Source organism: Balaenoptera acutorostrata, chromosome X, assembly GCF_949987535.1.
Source record: "Balaenoptera acutorostrata chromosome X, mBalAcu1.1, whole genome shotgun sequence".
Taxonomy (NCBI): Eukaryota; Metazoa; Chordata; class Mammalia; order Artiodactyla; family Balaenopteridae; genus Balaenoptera; species Balaenoptera acutorostrata.
The window spans coordinates 53099346-53111446 of NC_080085.1; the positions used below are offsets into that span (position 1 = coordinate 53099346).

Sequence of the window (12101 nt, forward strand, 5' to 3'; positions counted from 1 at the left end):
ATTTCCTCTAAGATAAGGAACAAGACAAAGTGGTCCACTCTCACCACTATTATTCAACATAGTTTTGGAAGTTTTAGCCACAGCAATCAGAGAAGAAAAAGAAATAAAAGTAATCAAAATCAGAAAAGAAGAAGTAAAGCTGTCACTGTTTGCAGATGACATGATACTATACATAGAAAATCCTAAAGTTGCTACCAGAAAACTACTAGAACTAATCACTGAATTTGGTAAAGTGGCAGGATACAAAATCAATGCACAGAAATCTCTTGCATTCCTATACACTAAGGATGAAAAATCTGAAAGAGAATTTAAGGAAATACTCCCACTTACCATTGCAACGAAAAGAATAAAATATCTAGGAATAAACCTACCTAAGGAGACAAAAGACCTGTATGCTATAAGACACTGATGAAAGAAATTAAAGACGATAAAAACAGATGGAGAGGTATACCATGTTCTTGGATTGGAAGAATCAACATTGTGAAAATAATTATATTATCCAAAGCAATCTATAGATTCAATGCAATCCCCATCAAACTACCAATGGCATTTTTCACAGAACTAGAACAAAAAATTTCACAATTTGTATGGAAACACAAAAGACCCTGAGTAGCCAAAGCAATCTTGAGAACGAAAAACGGAGCTGGAAGAATCAGGCTCCCAGACTTCAGACTATACTACAAAGCTACAGTAATTAAGACAGTATGGAACTGGCACAAATACGGAAATATAGATCAATGGAACAGGATAGAAAGCCCAGAGATAAACTCACGCACATATTGTCACCTTATTTTTGATAAAAGATGCAAGAACATGCCATGGAGGAAAGACAGCCTGTTTGATAAGTGGTGCTGGGAAAACTGGACAGCTACATGTAAAAGAATTAACTTAGAACACTGCCTAACACCATACACAAAAATAAACTGAAGATGGATTAAAGGCCTAAATGTAAGGTGAGACAGTATAAAACTCTTACAGGAAAAGATAGGCAGAACACTCTATGACATAAATCACAGCAAGATCCTTTTTGACCCATCTCCTAGAAAAATGGAAATAAAAACAAAAATAAAGAAATGGGACCTAATGAAACTTAAAAGCTTTTGCACAGCAAAGGAAACCATAAACAAGACCAAAAGACAACCCTCAGAATGGGAGAAAATATTTGCAAATGAAGCATCTGAAAAGGGATTAATCTCCAATATTTACAAGCAGCTCATGCAGCTCCATATGAAAAAAACAAACAACCCAATCCAAAAATGGGCAGAAGACCCAAATAGACATTTCTCCAAAGAAGATATACAGATTGCCAACAAACACATGAAAGGATGCTCTACAACACTAATCATTAGAGAAATGCAAATCAAAACTTCAATGACATATTACCTCACACCAGTCAGAATGGCCATCATCAAGAAATCTAGAAACAATAAATGCTGGAGACGGTGTGGAGAAAAGGGAACCCTCTTGCACTGTTGGTGGGAATGTAAATTGATACAGCCACTGTGGAGAACAGTATGGAGGTTCCTTAAAAAATTAAAAAGAGAACTACCATATGACTCAGCAATCCCACTACTGGGCCTATACCCTGAGAAAGCCACAATTCAAAAAGGGTCATGTACCACAATGTTCATTGCAGCTCTATTTACAATAGCCAGGACATGGAAGCAATGTAAGTGTCCTTCGACAGGTGAATGGATAAAGAAAATGTGGCACATATATACAATGTAATATTACTCAGACATAAAAAGAAACGAAATTGAGTTATTTGCAGTGAGGTGGATGGACCTAGAGTCCACCATACAGAGTGAAGTAAGTCAGAAAGAGAAAAACAAACACTGTATGCTAACACATATACATGGAGTCTAAAAAAAGAAAAGTTTCTGAAGAATCTAGGGACAGGACCAGAATAAAGATGCAGACGTAGAGAATGGAGTTGAGGACATGGGGAGGGGGAAGGGTAAGCTGTGACGAAGTGAGACAATGGCTTGGATATATATACACTACCAAATGTAAAATAGATAGCTAGTGGGAAGCCGCTGCATAGCACAGGGAAATCAGCTCGGTGCTTTGTGATCACCTAGAGAGGTGTTATACGGAGGATGGGAATGAGATGCAAGAGGGAGGTGATATGGGGATATAGGTATACGTATAGCTGATTTACTTTGTTATACAGCAGCAACTAACACAATATTGTAAAGCAATTCTACTCCAGTAAAGATGTTAAAAAAAAAAAAAAAGAAGTGCCAGGATTGGCGCTAGTCCTAATCCGAGTGTCAGAAAGTGGGATAACTCCAAAATTATGGGAAAACATAAGGTCTATTTCTAGTCTTGAGGTCAGGGGTTGGTGGTAGATATCTGTCTCACTACAGCCAGGATAAAATCTTCTTGAGAGCTGAAATTTTGTCTTTTTCATTCAGTTGCCAATACTGTGGCTAGGGTGAAGCCTCCCTGAGTGTTAGGAGTGGTAAAAGTACCTAGAACAGCAACTTGCATTCTAAAGTCAGTGTTATTGGGTTTTTGTTGTTGTTGCAATCCATATCCCAACTCAAAAAAAAGAAGATTCCCTACAATAAAAACTAAAAGAAATTTCACAATATAAAGTTTATATAAAATATAAAAATTTCATGTTGAAATTTTTTTAAAGCCAAAAAATCAATACTATTATCAACTATGTTTATATTTTTAGTAAATATATAAAGCATAGAGAAGATTTGCATTAAATTAATGATAGTGTATGCCTCTGCAGTGGACGGAGATGTTATATTTTGCAAATATGCCAACATTTGTTAATTTTGGGTGAAGGTAAACGGACGTTTTTTATATCTTTCATGCTTTCCATATTATGTTTTAATTTTTCAAAATAAATAAAATAGAAAGAGAACTTAGAACTGTTATAGATGATGATTGTATTACAATGTTTTCAGAATTGAACATACCTAAGACATACACACGTGCAACACGCAAAGACATAAAGCGTCTGAATAATACAATCAAGAAACTTGGTAATAGAGAAAACTTTAAATTTTTTATTTCACAGAGAATATACATTCCTTTTTAATAGAAAGCTTGAATAAACCAATTACCATTGAAGAGATAAGAAAGCTGATTAAAGATCTACCATCAAAATTGTCACCAGGATTAGACTGTTTTTACAGCTCACTACTAGCTAATTTTTAAAGAAGAAATAATTCTAATGCTATTTAAACTGTTCCAGAACACAGAAAAATGATTGAAAACTCACAATTTCATTTTTTAAAGCTAGCATAATTTTAACAACAAAATTTGAAATATACAATTTTACTTTGGAATGTAAACGCAATAATACTAAATAAAGTATTGGTAAATAATACCCAGCAATGTATCAAATGATTATTACACCATGACTAAGTAGGATTTATTCCATAAACACAAATTTGTTTCAAAACATCAAATATCTACCACTCTAATTCATCGAGTCAACAAACTAAAGGAAAAAAAAAGTTATACTGTTTTGTCAATAGATGCTGAAAAGGCATTTGATAAAATTCAGGAGCCACTTTTAGTAATAATGCTATGTAAAACAGGAATAGAAGAAATACCCTAAATGTGTTAATGGTCAATGACTATTTACCAATAACCAACAGCAAATGTCATATTAATAGGGAACACTAAAGACAATTCCATGAAAATTAAGAACCACACAGGCATGTCTGTCATAATCATTATTCAACATTGTTTTGGAAAATCCAGATCATGTAATAACAATATTAACATTATAAGAAATAAAATGATCTCTATTTGAAGGTGAGATGACTATATATCTACAAAGTCCAAAACATTCTATTTTAAAAACCCAGTGTAATTCAGAGTATTTAGTAAGCTGAAAATAGAAGGAATAAAAAACCTCTAGTTTGTCTATATTGCCAAAAATATAAATGAGGAGGAAAAAATACCCAATTCAAAATGTCAAAATGTGACAAAAACTGTAAAAATATTTAGAGATAAACTTAATCAGATGTGATGGACCCATATAACATTACAAAAACAAAACCAAAAGATTTTAATGATGTACCAAAATTCTCGAGTATTAAAGATTAATATTATTTTTAAAATAACCTTCTAAACAGAAATGCAGAAATGTAATACGATTCTAAGGCATCACGATTTTTTTAAACGTGGAAAGGATGCTTCCAATTTTTACATGAAAGAATGAAAAACAAATTATATAAAAGAAGAAGAGACAAAAAAAAAAACCAAAAAACTAATGAGAGGGGACTTGCTTTACCAGAGTCCAAAGTTTATGGTCAAGCCAGTACAATTAAAACAATGTGATACTGGCTCAGGAACTTGAAAATGGGTGATTTATTTAATAAATGTGATAGCATAATCAGGTATCCAATATGAACAAAATGTATATTTGGACCTCTACCTCCATATACAAAAATAAATTCCTGATGGATCAGTTGAAGCTTAAAATTAATAAACATTTTTAGAAAAAATGTAGGTAAATATTTGTATGACTAGCAGTGGGGGCATTCAACTGAAAAAAACAAGAAACCAAAAAGCTAAAAAGAAGAGAGGAATCTATCTAATTTTTTTTTAAACTGTAAAGTAAAAAAGAAGATATCAATAAAGTCAAGATTAATGATAGAATGGAGAAAATCATAACACATATGGGCTACAACTGATTAGTACACACCACATAGTAAATATAGTTACAATTCCTACAGATTTATAAGGAAAAGATAAAAGATTCAATAGATAAATGAGCAAAGGATAAGCACTGGTAAATCACAAAAAAAGTCCGAATGGTAAAAAACAAAAAAACTCACTGAGTTTGTCAATTAAAGAAACAATACTATGTAATTTTTCACTGTTCAGATTTACAAACATTAAAGAGTGCTGGAGAGGATGCTGGAAAATGAGCACTTTCATTTTAGATGGTAATTTTGTAATATCTCTTAAAATTAAATAAACACCTACCTAACAGTCCCATTTCTGGGAAGCTACCCTATAGAAATAAAAGCACCAGTATGTATTGTAGCAGTGCTATGGTGGAAAAAAAAAGAGAAAACTTAAAGACCATCAATAATAGAATGGTACATAAATGGTACCATTTTGGTACATAAATATGTACTGTGTATGCAGTTGTTAGGAGAAGAGAGGAAGACAAGGAGAAATAGAGGGAGAGGGGAAATGGGTGATTTATTTAATAAATGTGATGGTACAATCAGGTATCCAATGTGAATAAAATATATAGTTGGACATCTATCTTATACCATATGGAGAGGGAGGCATGGGGGAGAGAGAGAGAGATCTGTAGCTACTGATCAGAAGGATATGTCAAGGGAGAAAAGCAATTACAGAGAAATAATGGGCCTTGCTGTTTCTGTAGAAAGGACTACAACAAACTTTCTTTAAGAGGATGGGGAAAACATGGAAGGATATACATTATCTTCTTAACACTTGTTACCTGGGGAGAAAAAAATTGGTAAGGCAAAGAAAGAAATGGGGGTGGTGGTGGTGGAGGATATAGTGTGTGTACACCATTTATTTTTCTTTATCTAGTTTTCCATTGTTCCAAATTTTACAAACACTTTTCAATTTTCTATTAGCACCCGATTTAAAATTTTGATTACAGAACAAGGCAATATCAAAAGTACCAAAGTATACTTCGGGCAAAACTGTGGAACTAGTCAATGTAAGATTTGGAGGCACCGTAAGTAATAATAAATTCTTTAATCTCTGACTTCAAAACTGTTCTCAAAAGTTCACACGACATATTTTACATTTAATAGTTCCACAACTTTTGCAATAGCACAATGAATTTAGGGGGTTTTCACCAAACCATAGACATAAATGTGAATATCATCATCAAACTTAATGAAGTAGACAGATGGCTTGGCCACCACTTGATGGATGAAAATGCCGGTTCTCTTGGACCCATCATCTTTGGCGTGCTCCACCTGCTTGCCCACAAGGCTGTCGACAACTTCTCCAGGCTCCCGTTCTGCTGTAGGGAAATAGTAGTTGGAATCTGGAATGATGCGCAGGTCACCATCTTTGTAGTCATCCAGCAGCGTGTACATATAAAGGACTGGATCTTTCTCGTAGGTAATGTAAAACCAAGTGTCCATCACGGGGGCTCGCGCCAGGACCATACCCTTCCATTCATCTTTCGTACCGTGCTCACCCTCAAACACATGACCCACTGCCTTGCCAATCAGGGAATCTGCCAGGCGCGAATCAATGCGAGGAGTTGGCACTCTCTCAGGAAGGATCTCTAGCGCTAAAACTCTCTTATCTCGGTGCAGTTCTAGTCCATACACACTATCTTTGCCATCATATTTGATGATATAGAGAGTGGGCTTCACGGAAACCTGCTCAAGCACGGTGCCCTTCCACTGCTCCACGGGCTCGTTGCCTTCCTTCCAGCCGTGTTGAATGCGGCAGCCCACAATGTTCCTACGGGTGAGGAAAGTGGGCTTGCGCCGCTGTTTCCTGTGGGTGTGCCTTTTCTTCATCAGGTATGCGGACACACCATCTACGCCCATCGGAGGCACTGTTGGGGGCGACATGGCTTGGGGTTTAAGGAGGCTCAGCAACGCTACCACTTACTAGATTAAGCTGACAAAAAGTCAGCACTATCCAGTATGAGATCTTTTTTTTGTGATCTCCGAAAACAGAGAGATCCTGTCCTGCACGTTCTCCTTCTCCCTTCCCCAAAGGCAAGGCTCTCAACAAGGCTCGGCAGAAACGCTCTAACTCTGACCGTGGACACTAGGACAGCGGGGGCCTCTTGACAGTATTCTTCTCTCCCGCCCGGCAGAGGTATCTGCAGCAGTGGCAGTTGCCGCAGGAGATGGCGGGCTTGCGTGTGCTGCCTGCGCCTTGCGCCCGCCCCGACTCCCAACCCTAAGTCTCCCGAATTGACCACTTAGCTGTTATCGATGGTGTTGCGGCTGCGGAACGGCGACGGAGAAGGAGAGGACGGGAAAGGGATAAGAGCGATGGTTGCAGCGCCAAAGTCGCGGGCGGCGGCGGGTCTCTGAGAAGTCCGCGCGGCCTCGGCTTAGCAATGTTGCTCTGCTCGGCCTAGCTCTGGCGCCAGGGTTTTTGCCGCTTCGGGAACCCGACCCCTCAGAGCCCGCCTGAGCCTCGGCCCCGCCCCCGCCATTCCGCCTTCCGCTCAGCCAGCAGCAGCTGGGCGGGTTACTGCGCACACTGCGTTCTGTCCACACAGTCACAGGCGCTCACTCCATTTCCTCACGCGCCCCCCGACCGCTTCTCTCAAACCCAAGCCAGACTGGCCGGCTCCCTTACTCCTCTCTGGCCGTCTGTCGCCCACCAGCCTCCTCAGCAGCTTCTCCATCTGCTTTCTATCTTCCAGGAATTCCTCACAAAGCCTTTTTTTTTTTTAATATTCAACACATACATACACAGAGTTTGTACATACAAAAAAATTTTTTTTTCAGTTTAAGGATTACGAGACCGGATAAGTAAATGCCGTGTACAGTCCACCATCCTGATCCAAACTTTCCTTTTTATTTTCTATCTGGTCACTCACGGTAATGCTTTTTTAATACGTATATTTTTCTGAATGTAAAGTAAATGTACTGACACTGTGGAGATTTTCTGAAATTCAGTGAAATAAAAACCGAAACTAACCTTAATCTTAACATCTAGATATACAGCAAAATGTTAACAGTTCTGATATCTCAATAAATCTATGCTTGTATTTTACAAAATTGGTAGCAGGTTTCACATCTTTATAACTTCTTTTTAAATTCATATCATTAGTATCTTCCAAAGTTATTAAATACTCTGAAAACATGGTTTTTAATGGTTCCATAATGTTCCTTTGTATAGATCTTCCGTTATTTATCCTAAAAGGTCTATGACGATAAATAAAATTAGTTTACTCTCATATATGGATTTATTGAGCTAGTATAAACCATTTTTTCAAAGAATATTTAATGACATGGAGATCTACATATGAGATAAGAACAATGTGTGAGAAAGCAGGATACTGAAACAAAATTGTGGCTCCAATTTTGTAGACAGAAAAAATTAAAAGGTTTTTGTGGTATATATTTGCAGTCTTTCTGATTATAAAAGTACTGCATGCTCATGTGGAAAATATGAAAGATAGAAAAGAAAGTATCCATAATTTCACCTACTTCAAGTCACAGGGCTCTTATCAAGATTAAATGAAAATATCTGTATGTCTTTTATTCCTGTATCCTACTTACAAGATAGCAATATAAACCAGGGAAGTCTAGGCTCCTCATTCTCACTCCTCCACTCTATACTGGTGAGAAGAGAAAGCCTCATATCATCATGGGTAAAAAAGGCCATTAATTCTTCTGGAAATGTAGGAAAGCAGGGAAGAGAGGTGCAAGGCAGCAATTCGGGCTGCCTCCACATTACATTACCTTCCAAGGCAGGGAAAGAAAAACCTAGTCCTCATACCATTTAATAGCTGATTGGGCAGAATATGTGTGGATCCTTCAATTCCCCATGTTTCCCAGGCCAAAGGTTTTGAGATGGGATAACTCGCCAGTACTATATTATCAGAAAGTAATTCCAAGGAAGCAATTTCAAGGAAGCAAGAAAACTACATATACTAAAAGGTATTTCTAAACTCTTTAGAATTACATAGTGGTGTGTACATATTCACACATATATACAACCTACACAGTGAAAGTCAGAAGGTGAGTATGTGTAAATGTCATGTCATTATGTTCCACAAATAATGCTCCCCAAGTAATTCCCCAGACCAAGATGTGCCAAGTTATTTTTGCTTAGAAGAGCAATTGACAGGTGGGAGAAGACCACCCACCAGGCACACAAATTCAGAACAGTTAACTCAAGCTCTTAGGTTATATACTTTAATGGAATTCTTGCTCACAGCCCTACAAAGCAATCTGAAGAGACAAAGAATTTCCAGTATCCTTCCTTCTCTAGAACTATGATTCTGATGTTTAAATCACTCCCTAGCATTATGGATTCAGTGAGCCTCACTACACTAAGATATAATGTTTACTTTGTATGTCTGCCCACTAGACTACAAACCCATTCAAGAAAAGACTTTTATCTCAAGTGCCTTACTCAGAATAGGTACTCAATGAGTATTTGTTATATGAATAAATAAGTGGTTTCAACTGCCCTGCTCCAATCCAAAGAAATCCTCCAAAATGAAACAAGTGGTCTTATACAAGCCTCTGAAGACTGCAGTTCTGGTGACTTAAAATCTCCTAGGGCAACTTTATTTATCCCTTCAAAACACCCAGATTACTGATCCTATAAATATGTGTCTATAAGTCTGAAAATGATAAGGAGAACACCATCAAATGCAAAATAGTCATACCTCAGAGATATTGTGGGTTCAGTTTCAGACCACCACAATAAAGTGAATATTTCAATATAGGAAGTCACACAAATTTTTTGGTTTCTCAATGCATGTAAACATTATGTTTACATTATACTACAGTATAATGTGTGTGCAATAGCATTATGTTTAAAAATCCAAGGTATATAACATACCTTAATTAAAAATACTTTATTGTTAAAAAGTATTAACCATTATCTGATCTTTTACCAGTCACAATCTTTTTGCTGGTGGAGGATCTTGCCTCAATGTTGATGGCTGCTGACTGATCAGGGTGGTAGCTGGTGAAGGTTGGGGTGGTGTGGCAATTTCTTAAAATAAGACAACAGTGAAGTCGCTGCATCCATTGACTCTTTTCACAAAAGATTTCTCTGTAGCATGCAATGCTATTTGATAGCATTTTACCCACAGTAGAACTTCTTTCAAAATTGGAGTTAATCCTCTTAAACCTGCTGCTCCTTTATCAATTAAGTTTATGTAATATTTTAAATCCTTTGTTGTCATTTCAACAATCTTCACAGCATTTTCACCAGGAGTAGATACCATCACCAGAAACAACTTTCTTTGCTCATCCATAAGAAGCAACTCCTCATTCATTTAAGTTTTATTATGAGAGTGTACCAATTCAGTCACATCTTCAGGCTCCACTTCTAATTCTAGTTATCTTGCTATTTCCACCACATCTGCAGTTACTTCCTCCACTGAAGTCTTGAACTACTCAAAATCATCCATGAGGATTGGAATAAACTTCTTCCAAACTCCTGTTAACGTTGATGTTTTGACCTCTTTCCATGAATTATGAATGTACTTAACTTGCATCTAGAATGGTGAATCCTTTCCAGGAGGTTTTCAATTTGCTTTGCCCAGATATCAGAGGAATCACTATCTATGGCAGCTATAGCCTTATGAAATGTATTTCTTAAATAATAAGACTTGAGTGTCAACATTATTCTTTGATCCATGCGCTGCAGAATAGATGTTGTGTTCGCTGGCATGAAAACAACATTAATCTTATTGTACATCTCCATCAGAGCTCTGGGTGACCAGGTGCATTGTCAATGAGCAGTAGTATTTTTTTTAACATCTTTATTGGAGTATAATTGCTTTACAATGGTGTGTTAGTTTCTGCTTTATAACAAAGTGAATCAGCTATACATATACATATATCCCCATATCTCCTCCCTCTTGTGTCTCCTTCCCACCCTCCCTATCCCACCCTTCCTGGTGATCACAAAGCACTGAGCTGATCTCCCTGTGCTATGCGGCTGCTTCCCACTAGCTATCTATTTTACATTTGGTTGTATATATAAGTCTATGCCACTCTCTCACTTTGTCCCAGCTTACCCTTCCCCCTCCCTGTGTCCTCAAGTCCATTCTCTATGTCTGCATCTTTATTCCTGTCCAATGAGCAGTAATATTTTGAAAGGGATCTTTGTCTTCTGAATAGTAAATGAGCATTGGCTTCAACTTAAAGTCACCAGCTGCATTAGCCCCTAACAAGAGAGTCAGTCTGTCCTTTGAATCTTTGAAGCCAGGCATTAACTTCTTCTCTTTAGCTATGAAAGTCCTAGAGGGCATCTTCTTTCAATATAAGACAGCTATGTCTACATTGAAAATCTGTTGTTTAGTGTCTTAGCTAGATCTTCTGGAAAACTTGCTGCAGCTTCTACACCAGCATTTGCTGCTTCATCTTCCACTTTGATGTTTTGGAGGTGGATTCTTTCCTTAAACCTCATGAACCAACCTCTGCTAGCTTCAAACTTTTCTTCTGTAGCTTCCTCACCTCTCAAAGCTTTCATAGAATTGAAGAGAGTTAGGGCCTTGCTCTGGATTAGGCTTTAGCTTAAGTGAATGCTGTGGCTGGTTTGATCTTCTATCCAGACCACTAAAACTTGCTCTGTAACAGAAATAAGGCTGCTTTGATTTTTTATCATTTGTGTGTTCACTAGAGTAGTACTTTTAATTTCCTTGAAGAACTTTTTCTTTCCATTCACAATGTGGCTGTTTGGCTCAAGGGGCCTAGTTGTTGGCCCATCTTGGCTTTTGACATGCCTTCCTCACTAAGCTTAATCATTTCCACCTTTTGATTTAAAGTGAGAGACATGTCTCTTCCCTTCACTTGAAAACTTAGAGGCCTTTGTATGGTTATTAATTGGCTTATTCAATATTGTTGTATCTCAGGGAATAGGGAGGCCCAAGGAGAGGGAAAGAGAGGAGGGAGTGGCCAGTTGGTGAAGCAGTCAGAACACACACAGCATTTATCCATTAAGTTTGTCATCTTATATGGATGCTGTTTGTGGTGCCCCAAAACAATTATAATAGTAACATTAAAGATCACTGATGACAGATCATTATAACAGATAAAATGATAATGAAAAAAATTTAAAATATTGCAAGAATTACCAAGATATGACACAGAGATATGAAGTGAGCAAATGCAGTTGGAAAAGTGGTGCCAATAGACTAGCTTGACACGAGGTTGCCACAAATCTTCAATTCATAAAAAAAAAACAATAAATGTGAAGCACAATAAAGTGAAACACAATAAAACAAGGTATGCCTGTATGTGGATAATTATAAAATCCACCTCAAGGTGTAGCTGTGAGGATTAAATAAGAAAAATGCAAGTAAATTTCTTAGCACCTGAACTGGTTCATGGCAAGTACTCATAGCCTCTTAACTAGTCATTCCTAAAAATAAGCCCTTTTCTCTTATCAGATCTGTCTATAAA

General features: G+C 37.2%; 1 protein-coding gene across 3 annotated transcripts in view; it reads right to left on the bottom strand.

Moving 5' to 3' along the window:
- The window catches only part of SPIN4 (spindlin family member 4), a 230652-nt gene that overhangs the window by 9834 nt on the left and 208717 nt on the right, over positions 1–12101 (bottom strand). Inside the window, exon 3 of one of the 3 annotated variants that reach the window (XM_057538939.1) lies at positions 3072–6541. The exons of 1 other annotated variant lie outside the window; for it this stretch is intronic. In XM_057538939.1, the coding sequence (XP_057394922.1) occupies positions 5808–6533 (726 nt within the window). In that variant the 5' untranslated portion in view covers positions 6534–6541 and the 3' untranslated portion in view covers positions 3072–5807. Of the gene's footprint in view, positions 1–3071; positions 7080–12101 lie in introns of those variants that run through there. One more of the 3 variants, XM_057538937.1, reaches the window with a different exon arrangement.